The following is a 17,712-nucleotide window of genomic DNA, read 5'->3' on the forward strand; positions in this document are numbered from 1 at the left end:
CTGGCAGCAGCATGAGGAGGCGGTATAGGGGCCCATGGCAGATCAGGGGCCTGGCAGCAGCTATGGGAGGCCCGTAATCTGCCAGCACCCTATGTCAAAAAATTGAAAACACAAGCAGTGTGAAGAGACCATAATGTGGCACATGGCAGAGTGTGGCGATGGAGACAGCAGCAATGGGAGGCCGTACAGGGACCCATGAGAGACTCTGGACCTGGCAGCAGCATGAGGAGGCGGTATATAGGGGCCTATGGCAGATTAGGGGCCTGGCAGCAGCTATAGGAGGCCCGTAATCTGCCAGCACCCTATGTCAAAAAATTTTACACACCAGCAGTGTGTGAGGAGACCTGAAAGTGGCACATGGCAGAGTGTGGCGATGGAGACAGCAGCAATGGGAGGCCGTACAGGGACCCATGAGAGACTCTGGACCTGGCAGCAGCATGAGGAGGCGGTATATAGGGGCCCATGGCAGATTAGGGGCCTGGCAGCAGCTATAGGAGGCCCGTAATCTGCCAGCACCCTATGTCAAAAAATTCAACACACCAGCAGTGTGTGAGGAGACCTGAAAGTGGCACATGGCAGAGTGTGGCGATGGAGACAGCAGCAATGGGAGGCCGTACAGGGACCCATGACAGACTCTGGACCTGGCAGCAGCATGAGGAGGCAGTATATAGGGGCCCATGGCAGATTAGGGGCCTGGCAGCAGCTATGGGAGGCCCGTAATCTGCCAGCACCCTATGTCAAAAAATTCAACACACCAGCAGTGTGTGAGGAGACCTGAAAGTGGCACATGGCAGAGTGTGGCGATGGAGACAGCAGCAATGGGAGGCCGTACAGGGACCCATGACAGACTCTGGACCTGGCAGCAGCATGAGGAGGCAGTATATAGGGGCCCATGGCAGATTAGGGGCCTGGCAGCAGCTATGGGAGGCCCGTAATCTGCCAGCACCCTATGTCAAAAAATTCAACACACCAGCAGTGTGAGGAGACCTGAAAGTGGCACATGGCATGAGAGACTGTGGACCTGGCAGCAGCATGAGGAGGCGGTATAGGGGCCCATGGCAGATTAGTGGCCTGGCAGCAGCTATGGGAGGCCCGTAATCTGCCAGCACCCTATGTCAAAAAATTCAACACACCAGCAGTGTGTGAGGAGACCTGAAAGTGGCACATGGCAGAGTGTGGCGATGGAGACAACCCACCGACTGTTTTGCTCGCTGCCAAGCTGCCACCCTCTTCTCCTGATGATGCGGAAGCAATAGCCTGATGACGACGAGGCTGCCAAGTGCGATCAGCCTCATCATCATCAATTAGGGTCTCCGCCTCACTACTAGCCCCCTCGGCTGCGTGTGGGTCAGGAGACAGACCTGTCTCTACACCGGCTACCGAGCCACTCTCCTCGCCACTACTTCTTCGCCTGGCTGCTGAAGAGGCGGATGTCTCCCCCCGTTCCTGACCGCCCTCTGTTAGCTCTTCCTCACTGTACTGGATGACACCGGGAGCACTAGCCTCTGGCTGCGAATAGTGCTGCCTCGACCCCTTCCTCTGCTGCCACGTCTGCTCGCTCCTAAAACATTGCCTCCTCTGCCACTCCTCTGCATGTTGTCTGACATACTCTTTAATTAAACGATTCTGTGTCCCTGAGTAACAATTCTGTGGCCCTAAGTAACGGTTCTGTGGCCCTCAGTAACAGTTCTGTGTCCCTGAGTAACAATTCTGTGTCTGTGCGAGTAACAATTCTGTGGCCCTAAGTAACAGTTCTGTGGCCCTCAGTAACAATTCTGTGGCCCTAAGTAACGGTTCTGTGGCCCTCAGTAACAATTCTGTGTCCCTGTGTAACAATTCTGTGTCTGTGCGAGTAACAATTCTGTGGCCCTAAGTAACAGTTCTGTGGCCCTCAGTAACAATTCTGTGGCCCTCAGTAACAATTCTGTGGCCCTCAGTAACAATTCTGTGGCCCTCAGTAACAATTCTGTGGCCCTCAGTAACAATTCTGTGGCCCTCAGTAACAATTCTGTGGCCCTCAGTAACAATTCTGTGGCCCTCAGTAACAATTCTGTGGCCCTCAGTAACAATTCTGTGGCCCTCAGTAACAATTCTGTGGCCCTCAGTAACAATTCTGTGGCCCTCAGTAACAATTCTGTGTCCCTGAGTAACAATTCTGTGGCCCTAAGTAACGGTTCTGTGGCCCTAAGTAACAATTCTGTGTCCCTGTGTAACAATTCTGTGTCTGTGCGAGTAACAATTCTGTGGCCCTAAGTAACGGTTCTGTGGCCCTCAGTAACAATTCTGTGTCCCTGAGTAACAATTCTGTGTCTGTGCGAGTAACAATTCTGTGGCCCTAAGTAACAGTTCTGTGGCCCTCAGTAACAATTCTGTGTCCCTGAGTAACAATTCTGTGGCCCTAAGTAACGGTTCTGTGGCTCTCAGTAACAATTCTGTGTCCCTGAGTAACAATTCTGTGTCTGTGCGAGTAACAATTCTGTGGCCCTAAGTAACAGTTCTGTGGCCCTCAGTAACAATTCTGTGTCCCTGAGTAACAATTCTGTGGCCCTAAGTAACGGTTCTGTGGCCCTCAGTAACAATTCTGTGTCCCTGTGTAACAATTCTGTGTCTGTGCGAGTAACAATTCTGTGGCCCTAAGTAACGGTTCTGTGGCCCTCAGTAACAATTCTGTGTCCCTGAGTAACAATTCTGTGTCTGTGCAAGTAACAATTCTGTGGCCCTAAGTAACAGTTCTGTGGCCCTCAGTAACAATTCTGTGTCTGTCCCTGAGTAACAATTCTGTGGCCCTAACTAAAGTTTCTGTGGCCCTAAGTAACAGTTCTGTGGCCCTAAGTAACAATTCTGTGTCTGTCCCTGAGTAACAATTCTGTGGCCCTAACTAAAGTTTCTGTGGCCCTAAGTAACAATTCTCTGGCACTCAGTAACAATTCTGTCTGTCCCTGAGTAACAATTCTGTGGCCCTAATAACGTTTCTGTGGCCCTAAGTAACAATTCTCTGGCACTCAGTAACAATTCTGTCTGTCCCGGAGTAAGAATTCTGTGGCCCTAACTAGCGTTTCTTTGTCCCTAAGTAACGATTCTGTGGCCCTCACTAACAATTCTGTGTCCCTGAGTAATGGTTCTCTGTCCCTAAGTAACGTTTCTCTGTCCCCAAGTATCGTTTCTGTGGCCCTAACTCTGTCCCTAATACAGAGCGGTCTGCCTCTGTTCAATGACTGCAGGCAAATGAAGAATTCCAAAATGGCCGCTATTTATAGCTCGACCATTACACAGTGCTGGCTGGCTGGCTGCTGATTGGCTGATGCGATCACATGTCATTGAGGAATGCATTATGGGTCAGCGCGCCTTCCCAGACATCCCCGCACCGTCGCCGCACATGTCCGCCGCCATTTTCGGAAAAATTTTGATTCGCGCTTCCGAAGTAGGCTATTTTTCGGATTCGGCGCGAATCGAAATTTTTCCGATATTCGACTCGAATTCCACTTCGGCTACTTCAATTCGCTCATCTCTAGTAATAATGTAAGAGGGAGGGACTTCAGCTACACATTGGCTGAGGAGGCACCTGGAGGCGGGCTGCACTGCCTTCCCAGCCAATGGACACACAGGGTGCAGTGTCCATCACTGCTACAAGTTGTCTCGTGGGCTTCCTGTGTTGTTGGATGGAGCGGTTCTGCAAAGAAGCTCCTGCAATGATAGAGTGAGGCAGAAGTAGCAAAAATTGTGTTTTGCCCCAGTGGAATTTGGAAGTGGCTAGATATGCCTATACAATGCATAGTCTGTGCCCCTCTCTCCCTTGATAATATCAGTCACTGTAATGGCACTAATATTGTAGTCATTTAAACAGGGCGAGAGTAACCTTCAATATGTGTAGTACAGGTGTAAGCTTACTGTCACCATGTTAAAAGACAGCAATATAGGTGGCCTTACAGTGAATGTTATCTGTCCAGGTTCACACTAGACAATGCTGTGAAAAGCAATCTGCAGTGGATTGCTTTTTAGAGTGTGGCTAAGGTAAGGCATTCAGGAGGTGATCCTGCTACATCCTGAATGCCTGTGTTTTGGGTTTTTTTTTTTGGGGGGGGGGGGGGGGGGGACAACAGTTTATAGTGGGGACAATGCACCACAACTGCAAGCCAAAAGTTTTTCCTCACGGTTGCAGTGCAGCCCTATTGATTTGGATGTTGCCTGTTAGCTCAACATGCTACAATAGACAAAACACCAGCGCATGCAAGTGATGTCATCCCCGCCCAGCCAATGAAAGTGGCCCACGTTTGATACCTGGAAGCCAGCCACTCGAAGACGTCAGCGACCAGGGGGAGGTACAGGCTGTCACATCGCTGGAACTGAGGTGAGTATAGTTCCACTTTAAGTTTACAGATCGCAACTGCAGTGTTTTGAACGGGGTGCAGGAAACCTTCAAGGAACGCAAGATTCCCTTACCGCATTTTGGTGTGAACTGGCCCTTAAAAGAGAGCAAATGGCAAGTGCTGACCCTTTAAAGATAAGTAGATGACTGTGCATTTTGTGCTTTGCACACTCCTGACCCCTGCGCTCTGTACAGTACATATTACTGACCTCTGCATTCTTTGCATTACCCACTCGCATAATTCAATGTTACCTGTATAGAGGGGCAGGGCTCATCCCTGCCCCTCTATACAGGTAACATTGAATTATGCGTACAATTCAGCATTCGGAAAGATACAAGGATCATACGCTTTTTGACAAGATCAAGAGGTATTCTTTGTACTTGCTGAAAATGCATACACCCGACACTTGTACTATGTTAAATACTTCTGATCCTTGCACTCTGTATTTAGGCTGAATTTTTAAGCCCCTCCCACTTTTTTACTGCAATTGTGTGTAAAATTATATGTGATGGAATCATTCAAATATTTATAAAAATGATTCTTCTTCCTGAGGTTTTGTCCACTGTGTCACTTACTACTGACCTCTGCCTTACCTACAGTACTACTGACCTTTGAACACTGCCTCATTTACTGACCCATATATTCCGCCCTGCTGACAACTGTACACTGCTCTACAAATTAATGGCCTCTGTACACTGCCCTATAGACTGCTGACCCCTGTACACTGCCCGGCTGACTTCCCCTAACATTTTTTACTGCACCCCCACATCAGACCTGCTAGATCTGGCCCTGGTTGCTTCCATCTTTGTTTTTTATATGGGCCTGGAGTTCGGCCTTAAAGCAGAACTTTACATGAAATGGGAAATTCCGCTTTTTCTCCATCTCCTTTGGATGTTTTTTTTTTTTCATATGAAGTGGATATTTGACAGGTACCTGCTGCCACTTAGGTTAGTCAGGAGGAAGTTGGTCCTGAACCCCCTCTGCCCCCTTACACACACACACACACACACACACACACACACACACACTTCTGGTGTGTCATATGCAGTGGAGAGCTGGCTGTGAAGCACCAGGAAATCACAAACGGCTTCCCACATCCAAGATGGCGGCACAGAGGACCCAAAGACCAGCAAAAAACCGGCTCAGGGGAGGACAGTGCTAGATCCCCGGACTGGTGAGTGCATGTTTATTAGAAGTCAGTAACTACAGCATTTGTCGCTGCTCACTTGTAATTTATTCCTTTCCAAAACAAAGTCCCTCTTTAAGAGGCAAAATGCGTAATGTTGAAATACTGAGAAGGGTTTTAGTGGTCTCCTAAGAAAACATCAAATATACACATTTGTTTCCTGTTCTGACAGATAAAATTAGACTGATATTCCTTAAAAGAGGTTGATGCGTTTATGAGGTATACTGTATGAGTACATGAACCTACCTCAGAGTAGGAGACATGATACAGGAATTGGCATTACAGGAGCAGGAACTGGTGTCATGATTCATCCCCAGGTTGTGTCCCAATTCATGAGCAATTGTGGCACCAACAGATATGGCGACTTTGCTATGATCCTGGCAGAAAATGAGAGAGCCAGACAACAAACAACAATATTTTAGAAGACAGAAAAGAAGATGGAACTTAGGACACTCCTAAAGTTGTTTGCACTATAACTCCTAACAATGAACTCTTATTTGCTTGCTTTCATTTTGTTAAATATATCATTGATGTTTCGGATATACCATTAGTGTTTTGGTATATATTTAGGGCTGTCCATGTGCGTTCTGCCTGTGTTATTGCAAACAGACTATTTGGCCCTCCCAGTTCAAGTCAAATAACTCCTATGGTTTAGAGATAAAGACAGTGATTGAGTAGTTTAGCAAAATAAAATTGAGCTGTGTTGTCAGACCACAATAAGAAATGAATAGTAGACTTGTAGATTAGTAGACTTGCAAGGTCTTTAAAAGGGATAAAACGTGGGCAAATGTGCATGCATTGCAGATATGTACAGTGCCTTGAAAAAGTATTCATACCCCTTGAATGTTTCCACATTTTCTCATGTTACAACCAAAAAACGTAAATGTATTTTATTGAGATTTTAGGTGATAGACCAACACAAATAGGCACATAAAATTGTGAAGTGAAAGGAAAATGATAAATGGTTTTCAAAAGGTTTTTACAAATATCTGAAAAATGTGGCGTGCATTTGTATTCAGCCCCCTTTACTCTGATACCCCTAACTAAAATCTAGTGGAACCAGTTGCCTTCATAAATCTAATTAGTCCACCTGTGTGTATTTTAATCTCAGTATAAATACAGCTGTTCTGTGAAGCCCTCAGAGGTTTGTTGGAGAACAACAGTGAACAAACAGCATAATGAAGGCTAAGGAACACACCAAACAGGTCAGGGTTAAAGTTGTGGATAAATTTAAAGCAGGGTTAGGTTATTAAAAAAATATCCAAAGTTTTTAACATCTCATGAAGATATGGCTGTCCACCAAAACTGACAGACTGGGCAAGGAGAGCATTAATCAGAGAAGCAGCCAAGAGGCCCATGGTAATTCTGGAAGAGCTACAGAGATCCATAGCTCAGGTGGGAGAATCTGTCCACAGGACAACTATTAGTCGTGCACTCCACAAATCTGGCCTTTATGGAAAAGTGGCAAGAAGAAAGCCATTCTTGAAAGAAAGCCATAAGAAGTCCAGTTTGCAGGAAGCCATGCAGGGGACACAGCAAACACATGGAAGAAGATACTCTGGTCAGATGAGGCAAAAATTTTACTTTTTGGCCTAAAAGTAAAAAATTCTATGTGCGGCGGAAAACTAACCCTGCACATCACCCTGAACACCCTGAACACACCATCCCCACCGTGAAACATGGTGGGGGCAGCATCATGTGGGGATGCTTTTCTTCAACCGGGATATGGAAGCTGGTCAGAGTTGATAGGAAGATGGATGAAGCCAAATACAGGGCAATCTTAGAAGAAAACCTGTTAGAGTCTGCAAAAGACTTGAGACTGGGGCGGATGTTCACCTTCCAGCAGGACAACGACCCTAAATATACAGCCAGAGCTACAATGGAATGGTTTATATCAAAGCATATTCATGTGTTAGAATGGCCCAGTCAAAGTCCAGACCTAAATCTAATTTAGAATCTGTGGCAAGACTTGAAAATTGCTGTTCACAGAGCCTTGCCATCCGCTCTGACAGAGCTTGAGCTATTTTGCAAAAATTTCACTCTGGATGTGCAAAGCTGGTAGAGACATACCCAAAAAGACTTGCAGTTGTAATTGAAGCGAAAGGTGGTTCTACAAAGTATTGACTCAGGGGGGCTGAATACAAATGCACCCCACACTTTTCACATATTTATTTGTAAACAAATGTTGAAAAACATTTATAATTGTCCTTCTACTTCACAATTATGCGCCACTTTGTGTTGGTCTATCACATAATATCCCAATAAAATTAATTTATGTTTTTCGGTTGTAACATGACAAAATGTGGAAAATTTCAAGGGGTATGAATACTGTTTCAAGGCTCTGTACAGCAGTTTTATTTGTTGCTTTCACATACTCTTTAAGGGACAGTGAGTGATAGTATCTTAGAGTTCTGAACCAGTCAGGCCTCATCCAATTGTTAGGTCACATTCACAATGTTTTTGCCATGGCTACAGCCGTCAGTCCTAAATGGTACATATCTAATTTAAGGCCTAATTCACACTGGCACTCCTGCATTTAGAAAGGTCATCTAGAAATATAAACAATTTTTAGGCCCCAGGCACATCGGGCATTCAACCCCAGTGCATGATGCTCTAGCATTTAGCGGTGGGTGGAGGGTACAGGTGCATCGGCCAGTCCTGCTGATGACAGCCTGCCAAACTCTATGAGAGGCTGATAACTGTTGTGGCCAGATGGTGAACCTAGTCATAAAAATGTTTAAGGCAGGATGTGCTCAGGGGTGAATGCTTGGAATGTAAGTTTTTGTCCTGGGTATTTGTCTCTGGATGCACACTACCCTGAACTTTCATATCGCTAGGTGCACTGTCCAGTCCCAGCAGCTGACAGCCTCTGGTAGAGGTTTGACAGGCTGCCAGCAGCAGGGCTGGAGAGTGCACCTGTACTCTACGCCTGCAGCTAAACACCAGGGCCCCATGTTCTGGGGCTAACTACCCATGGTGCATTGGGGTCTTATGCCTAACTGATCACTTTTTCTTGAGTTTGGATTGCCTGCTTAAACAGGTTTGGTTGCATTCAATGGTGTTGAATAGAGATGAGCGAAGAAATGAAAAATTCGATTCGACTGATTCGGCGAATTCGTGGACAATATTCGATTCGAGTCGAATAAATTCGCTGTGAATTTAACTTAAAAAAGGGTGTTTCTAGGCTTCAGAGAGACTTAATATTAGTGCAGAACACTGTACCTTTAATTTAAATGCCCTTGGAGTCTGCTGGGGAAGAGAAATAATACTGTCTGTCAGTATGACATGCAGATGAGTGCCGTCGATCTTAGAATCACTGCACACTTCACTCCTTTGGCCAGTCACGGGGCCAAAACCAGTGTTTGGAGCCACAGTGTGGCGGTGGAGGCAGCAGCAATGGGAGGCCATACAGCAACCTATGACAAAATGGAAACCAGCAGGAGCGTGAGGAGACCTGAAAGTGGCACATGGCAGAGTGGGAGCAATGGGAGGCGGTACAGGGACCCAGGTCACACTGTGGGCCCAGCAGCAGCGTGACCAGGCGGTACGGGGGCCCATGGCCGATATGGGGCTTGGTGGCACCTATGGAAGGCCTGTAATCTGCCAGCAACCTATGACAAAATGGACAACCGCAGGAGTGTGAGGAGATTTCAAAGTGGCACATGGCAGAGTGGAAGCAATGGGAGGCCGTACAGGGACCCAGGTCACACTGTGGGACCAGCATCAGCGTGAACAGGCGGTACGGGGGCCCATGGCCGATTTGACCTCATTCATCCCATAGTCCTGCCGACTCACGAATAGCGTGGCCTCCTCAAAGGGCCAGAGCAAGCGCAGGTGTCACATGAGCTGACAATGGCTGACATCTAAGTTACACAGGGAGTACCTTTATCCGCTTTTAACATCAGGAAATCTGTGATGGCCTTTAGCTGTTCGTAAAGGCGGTCTAACATATGTAGGGTTGAATTACACCTTGTTGCAACGTCACAGCATGAGGAGTCGGTACGGGGGCCCATGGCAGATTACATGTCTGGCAGCAGCAATGGGAGGCCCGTAATCTGCCAGCACCCTATGTCAAAAAATTTAACACACCAGCAGTGTGAAGAGACCTGAAAGTGGCACATGGCAGCAGAGTGTGGCGATGGAGACAGCAGCAATGGGAGGCCGTACAGGGACCCATGAGAGACTCTAGACTTGGCAGCAGCATGAGGAGGCGGTATATAGGGGCCCATGGCAGATTAGGGGCCTGGCAGCAGCTATGTGAGGCCCGTAATCTGCCTGCACCCTATGTCAAAAAATTTAACACACCAGCAGTGTGAAGAGACCTGAAAGTGGCACATGGCAGCAGAGTGTGGCGATGGAGACAGCAGCAATGGGAGGCCGTACAGGGACCCATGACAGACTCTAGACTTGGCAGCAGCATGAGGAGGCGGTATATAGGGGCCCATGGCAGATTAGGGGCCTGGCAGCAGCTATGTGAGGCCCGTAATCTGCCTGCACCCTATGTCAAAAAATTAAACACACCAGCAGTGTGAAGAGACCTGAAAGTGGCACATGGCAGAGTGTGGCGATGGAGACAGCAGCAATGGGAGGCCGTACAGGGACCCATGAGAGACTCTAGACTTGGCAGCAGCATGAGGAGGCGGTATATAGGGGCCCATGGCAGATTAGGGGCCTGGCAGCAGCTATGTGAGGCCCGTAATCTGCCTGCACCCTATGTCAAAAAATTTAACACACCAGCAGTGTGAAGAGACCTGAAAGTGGCACATGGCAGCAGAGTGTGGCGATGGAGACAGCAGCAATGGGAGGCCGTACAGGGACCCATGACAGACTCTGGACTTGGCAGCAGCATGAGGAGGCGGTATATAGGGGCCCATGGCAGATTAGGGGCCTGGCAGCAGCTATGTGAGGCCCGTAATCTGCCTGCACCCTATGTCAAAAAATTAAACACACCAGCAGTGTGAAGAGACCTGAAAGTGGCACATGGCAGAGTGTGGCGATGGAGACAGCAGCAATGGGAGGCCGTACAGGGACCCATGACAGACTCTAGACTTGGCAGCAGCATGAGGAGGCGGTATATAGGGGCCCATGGCAGATTAGGGGCCTGGCAGCAGCTATGTGAGGCCCGTAATCTGCCTGCACCCTATGTCAAAAAATTTAACACACCAGCAGTGTGAAGAGACCTGAAAGTGGCACATGGCAGCAGAGTGTGGCGATGGAGACAGCAGCAATGGGAGGCCGTACAGGGACCCATGACAGACTCTAGACTTGGCAGCAGCATGAGGAGGCGGTATATAGGGGCCCATGGCAGATTAGGGGCCTGGCAGCAGCTATGTGAGGCCCGTAATCTGCCTGCACCCTATGTCAAAAAATTTAACACACCAGCAGTGTGAAGAGACCTGAAAGTGGCACATGGCAGCAGAGTGTGGCGATGGAGACAGCAGCAATGGGAGGCCGTACAGGGACCCATGACAGACTCTAGACTTGGCAGCAGCATGAGGAGGCGGTATATAGGGGCCCATGGCAGATTAGGGGCCTGGCAGCAGCTATGTGAGGCCCGTAATCTGCCTGCACCCTATGTCAAAAAATTAAACACACCAGCAGTGTGAAGAGACCTGAAAGTGGCACATGGCAGAATGTGGCGATGGAGACAGCAGCAATGGGAGGCCGTACAGGGACCCATGAGAGACTCTAGACTTGGCAGCAGCATGAGGAGGCGGTATATAGGGGCCCATGGCAGATTAGGGGCCTGGCAGCAGCTATGTGAGGCCCGTAATCTGCCTGCACCCTATGTCAAAAAATTTAACACACCAGCAGTGTGAAGAGACCTGAAAGTGGCACATGGCAGCAGAGTGTGGCGATGGAGACAGCAGCAATGGGAGGCCGTACAGGGACCCATGAGAGACTCTAGACTTGGCAGCAGCATGAGGAGGCGGTATATAGGGGCCCATGGCAGATTAGGGGCCTGGCAGCAGCTATGTGAGGCCCGTAATCTGCCTGCACCCTATGTCAAAAAATTAAACACACCAGCAGTGTGAAGAGACCTGAAAGTGGCACATGGCAGAGTGTGGCGATGGAGACAGCAGCAATGGGAGGCCGTACAGGGACCCATGACAGACTCTGGACTTGGCAGCAGCATGAGGAGGCGGTATATAGGGGCCCATGGCAGATTAGGGGCCTGGCAGCAGCTATGTGAGGCCCGTAATCTGCCTGCACCCTATGTCAAAAAATTTAACACACCAGCAGTGTGAAGAGACCTGAAAGTGGCACATGGCAGAGTGTGGCGATGGAGACAGCAGCAATGGGAGGCCGTACAGGGACCCATGACAGACTCTGGACTTGGCAGCAGCATGAGGAGGCGGTATATAGGGGCCCATGGCAGATTAGGGGCCTGGCAGCAGCTATGTGAGGCCCGTAATCTGCCTGCACCCTATGTCAAAAAATTTAACACACCAGCAGTGTGAAGAGACCTGAAAGTGGCACATGGCAGCAGAGTGTGGCGATGGAGACAGCAGCAATGGGAGGCCGTACAGGGACCCATGAGAGACTCTGGACCTAGCAGCAGCATGAGGAGGCGGTATATAGGGGCCTATGGCAGATTAGGGGCCTGGCAGCAGCTATGTGAGGCCCGTAATCTGCCAGCACCCTATGTCAAAAAATTAAACACACCAGCAGTGTGAGGAGACCTGAAAGTGGCACATGTTTGAGGCATGATTCATGGCGGATTTAGTCAGTTGTGTCAGGAACTGGTGGTTTGAAATCCAGACTAATCCACGCCTGATTCATTTTCACAAACGTGAGTCTCTCCACACTTTGGGTGGACAGTCGTGTCCTCCGCGGAGTTACAATACCTCCTGCCGCACTAAACACGCGCTCCGATGCCACGCTACTGGCCGGGCATGACAGCCTTTCAAGGGCAAATTCAGCTAGTTGGGGCCAAAGGTCAAGTTTCGTTGCCCAGTAGTCAAGGGGATTGTCTACCTCGGTTGGCAGGGTGCTGTCCAAGTAGGCCCAAGCCTGTTGTTTGAGCTCCTGCTCCAGGTCCACCTGATGCTGCTGCTGCTGCTGCGGCTGGTTAGCTTTCTTCACCAGCGCAGTGAGGAAACTACTACTCATCATCGACTGCAGACTGAGGCAGCCGCTGCTGGTGGAGCTGCCACTGCTCCTACCACCCCACCCCTCCCCTGCTGCCATGCCAGCGGAACGCGAGCGCACAGGGCCCACAGTGTCTGAGGATGGACGTTGGCGCACAAAGGCAGAGACCAACTGACTACATAGGTGGTTTTTATAGTACGTAATTTTGGCCTCCCTCTCAGCAGGTGTGAAAAAGGCCACCATTTTGGACCGGTAGCGAGGGTCCAACAAGGTGGACAGCCAAAAGTCATCCCTCTGTCTGATGGTTATTATTCGGCTGTCGCTACGCAAGCAACCGAGCATGCTATGGGCCATTTGTGCCAAGGAATGCGAGGGACTCCCTGCCTCCATCTCCACAGCATACTGCCACGGTGCGTCTGGGTCCTCTGTCTCCTCCTCCTCCTCCTCTACCAGATGCTCCTGCTCCTCCACTCCTGTCCGCTGAGTGGAAAAACCACCCATTTCACTCAATAATTCCTGAGCACAAATGTCCTCCTCTACCTCCTCCTCTTCTTCCTGTCCTGCCCCCACAGGGGTCATGTGGCGTTGAGATCTGTGCGCCACGTCTACCGCACCCTGACCAGCCATTGTTAACAGCATTTGTTCCAGGACGTGCAACAGAGGAATGACGTCGTTCATCCCATAGTCCTGCCGACTCACGAATAGCGTGGCCTCCTCAAAGGGCCTGAGCAAGCGGCAGGTGTCACGCATGAGCTGCCAATGGCTGACATCTAAGTTACACAGGGGAGTACCTTTATCCGCTTGTAACATCAGGAAATCGGTGATGGCCTTTCGCTGCTCGTAAAGGCGGTCTAACATGTGTAGGGTTGAATTCCACCTTGTTGCAACGTCGCAGATCAGGCGATGCTGTGGAATTCCGTTCTGCCGCTGCAGCTCAAGGAGGGTGTTCTTTGCGGTGTAGGAATGGCTGAAATGCATGCACAGTTTACGTGACATTTTAAGGATGTCTTGCAGTGGGATGGTGGATTTTAGGAACCGCTTGACAACCAGATTGAACACGTGAGCCATGCATGGCGCATGGCACAACCTTCCTTGACGCAGAGCAGACACCATGTTCTTTCCGTTGTCAGTCAACATGGTTCCGATTTTTAGTTTGCGCGGAGACAGCCATCTGTCGATTTCTCTGTTCATTACACTCAGCAGTTCCTCCCCTGTGTGACTACGTTCGCCAAGGCATACCAGGTGCAGCACAGCGTGACACCGTTGCACCCTGCACATGTGATATGCCGGTCGGGTAATGGGACTTGGCACGGGGGTGGCGGCTGAGGACACGGCGGAAAAAGAGGTGGTAGAGGCGGACATGCTTGCTGGACCAAGGACGTGCAAACGTGGAGGCAAAAGCGTCGTGACCTGTCCAAGTTGCTGGTGCGGCTGTGCCGGCACCACGTTCACCCAGTGGGCCGTAAATGACATGTACTGTCCCTGACCGTAGTTACAGCTCCACACGTCGGCGCTGCCGTGCACTTTGGCAGAGACCGACATGCTCAAAGACTGGCCCACCATCTCTTCTACATGTGAATGCAGGGCTGGCACTGCCTTTTGGGCAAAGAAATGACGGCTTGGCACTCTCCACCGCGGCGCGGCACAAGCCATCATTTCTCGGAAAGGTGCTGAGTCCACCAGTTGGAAAGGGAGGGACTGCAGCACCAGCAACTTGGACAGGAGGACGTTCAGCTTTTGCACCGTCGGGTGCGTGCTCGCAAACTGTTGTCTCTTGGATACGGATTCCAAGAAAGACTGTTGACGGAATCCGAGAAGAGGAGTAGCAGGAGAAGGAGCATCTGAACGAGCGGAAGATGCCAATGAGCGACAACTCCCCTCAGCAGAGGTGTTGGAGCCTTGACTGGCTGATAGAGGGCGATTGACGACGTCGGGTGACGGAGCAAGTAACGGAGCGGGTGATGGAGCGGGGGCTGGGGCAGGCAGAACCGCCGTATGTTTATCACGGTTTTCCCAGGCCACCGAATGGTGACGCTGCATATGCTGACGCAACGCTGTAGTCCCAACATGGGCCCCCTGGCCACGCTTGCATTTCTGGCCACATAGTCGACATACGGCTACGTTTACTTCCTCGGGCGGCTTGAGGAAAAATTGCCACACCACCGAGTAGGAAACTTTGCCCCCGCTACTCTTCACTGGCTGACTGCTACTTCCTCCGTGCGCACCGGCACCACTACTGGCCGTGGTGGTAGGCTGCAGTGGAGCTGGTGCTCTACTCCGTGGACGTTTGGCTCCACTGACACTGATGCGACCCTGCTGCTGTCTCCTGGGCAACCCACCGACTGTTTTGCTCGCTGCCAAGCTGCCACCCTCTTCTCCTGATGATGCGGAAGAAATTGCCTGATGACGACGAGGCTGCCAAGTGCGATCAACCTCCTCATCATCAAGTAGGGTCTCCGCCTCACTACTAGCCCCCTCGGCTGCGTCTGGGTCAGGAGACAGACCTGTCTCTAGACCGGCTACCGAGCCACTCTCCTCGCCAGTACTTGTTCGCTTGGCTGCTGAAAAGGCCGATGTCTCCCCCCGTTCCTGACCGCCCTCTGTTAGCTCTTCCTCACTGTACAGTGGGGCTGAGCCCACAGCATGCGATACTTCGCTTGGTGAGGGAACAGCAAAGGACAGGGGCAGGTAGAGGACACGTGATTTCAGTGGGCTTGGTCCCGGGCCATGCCAACTAACGGTTGTGTCTGACGTACCCACCGACCGTTGGCTGTAGGTGTCAGAGGTGACCTGGGAAGAGGAAGACGACCGAGCCAACCAATCAATGACGGCAGGGTTGTCGGTGGAGACACGACCGCTGGATGACACCGGGAGCACTGGCCTCTGGCTGCGAATACTGCTGCCTCGACCCCTTCCTCTGCTGCCACGTCTGCTCGCTCCTAAAACATTGCCTCCTCTGCCACTCCTCTGCATGTTGTCTGACATACTATTTAATTCAACGATTAGGTGTCCCTGAGTAACAATTCTCTGGCACTCAGTAACAATTCTGTCTGTCCCTGAGTATGAATTCTGTGGCCCTGAGTAACAATTCTGTGTCTGTGCGAGTAACAATTCTGTGTCTGTGCAAGTAACAATTTTGTGTCTGTGCGAGTAACAATTCTCTGGCACTCAGTAACAATTCTGTCTGTCCCTGAGTAACAATTCTCTGGCACTCAGTAACAATTCTGTCTGTCCCTGAGTATGAATTCTGTGGCCCTGAGTAACAATTCTGTGTCTGTGCGAGTAACAATTCTGTGTCTGTGCAAGTAACAATTTTGTGTCTGTGCGAGTAACAATTCTCTGGCACTCAGTAACAATTCTGTCTGTCCCTGAGTAACAATTCTCTGGCACTCAGTAACAATTCTGTCTGTCCCTGAGTATGAATTCTGTGGCCCTGAGTAACAATTCTGTGTCTGTGCGAGTAACAATTCTGTGTCTGTGCAAGTAACAATTTTGTGTCTGTGCGAGTAACAATTCTCTGGCACTCAGTAACAATTCTGTCTGTCCCTGAGTAACAATTCTCTGGCACTCAGTAACAATTCTGTCTGTCCCTGAGTAACAATTCTCTGGCACTCAGTAACAATTCTGTCTGTCCCTGAGTAACAATTCTCTGGCACTCAGTAACAATTCTGTCTGTCCCTGAGTAACAATTCTCTGGCACTCAGTAACAATTCTGTCTGTCCCTGAGTAACAATTCTCTGGCACTCAGTAACAATTCTGTCTGTCCCTGAGTAACAATTCTCTGGCACTCAGTAACAATTCTGTGTCTGTGCGAGTAACAATTCTGTGTCTGTGCAAGTAACAATTTTGTGTCTGTGCGAGTAACAATTCTCTGGCACTCAGTAACAATTCTGTCTGTCCCTGAGTAACAATTCTCTGGCACTCAGTAACAATTCTGTCTGTCCCTGAGTAACAATTCTCTGGCACTCAGTAACAATTCTGTCTGTCCCTGAGTATGAATTCTGTGGCCCTGAGTAACAATTCTGTGTCTGTGCGAGTAACAATTCTCTGGCACTCAGTAACAATTCTGTCTGTCCCTGAGTAACAATTCTCTGGCACTCAGTAACAATTCTGTCTGTCCCTGAGTAACAATTCTCTGGCACTCAGTAACAATTCTGTCTGTCCCTGAGTAACAATTCTCTGGCACTCAGTAACAATTCTGTCTGTCCCTGAGTATGAATTCTGTGGCCCTGAGTAACAATTCTGTGTCTGTGCGAGTAACAATTCTGTGTCTGTGCAAGTAACAATTTTGTGTCTGTGCGAGTAACAATTCTCTGGCACTCAGTAACAATTCTGTCTGTCCCTGAGTAACAATTCTCTGGCACTCAGTAACAATTCTGTCTGTCCCTGAGTAACAATTCTCTGGCACTCAGTAACAATTCTGTCTGTCCCTGAGTATGAATTCTGTGGCCCTGAGTAACAATTCTGTGTCTGTGCGAGTAACAATTCTGTGTCTGTGCAAGTAACAATTTTGTGTCTGTGCGAGTAACAATTCTCTGGCACTCAGTAACAATTCTGTCTGTCCCTGAGTAACAATTCTCTGGCACTCAGTAACAATTCTGTCTGTCCCTGAGTATGAATTCTGTGGCCCTGAGTAACAATTCTGTGTCTGTGCGAGTAACAATTCTGTGTCTGTGCAAGTAACAATTTTGTGTCTGTGCGAGTAACAATTCTCTGGCACTCAGTAACAATTCTGTCTGTCCCTGAGTAACAATTCTCTGGCACTCAGTAACAATTCTGTCTGTCCCTGAGTAACAATTCTCTGGCACTCAGTAACAATTCTGTCTGTCCCTGAGTATGAATTCTGTGGCCCTGAGTAACAATTCTGTGTCTGTGCGAGTAACAATTCTCTGGCACTCAGTAACAATTCTGTCTGTCCCTGAGTAACAATTCTCTGGCACTCAGTAACAATTCTGTCTGTCCCTGAGTAACAATTCTCTGGCACTCAGTAACAATTCTGTCTGTCCCTGAGTAACAATTCTCTGGCACTCAGTAACAATTCTGTCTGTCCCTGAGTAACAATTCTCT

At 49.4% G+C, this 17,712-nt stretch overlaps 1 protein-coding gene across 1 annotated transcript in view; it reads right to left on the reverse strand.

The window, feature by feature from the left end:
- LOC149450060 (zinc metalloproteinase-disintegrin-like VLAIP-B) overlaps window positions 1-17,712 on the reverse strand; it is a 111,158-nt gene that overhangs the window by 41,352 nt on the left and 52,094 nt on the right. Inside the window, exon 11 of the mRNA XM_089692494.1 lies at window positions 5,800-5,930. Within this exon, the coding sequence (XP_089548620.1) occupies window positions 5,800-5,930 (131 nt within the window). The remainder of the gene's footprint in view (window positions 1-5,799; window positions 5,931-17,712) is intronic.

This window comes from Staurois parvus, unplaced genomic scaffold (assembly GCF_062004578.1).
Source record: "Staurois parvus isolate SC_StPar_1 unplaced genomic scaffold, SC_StPar_1.0 ptg000586l, whole genome shotgun sequence".
NCBI lineage: Eukaryota > Metazoa > Chordata > Amphibia > Anura > Ranidae > Staurois > Staurois parvus.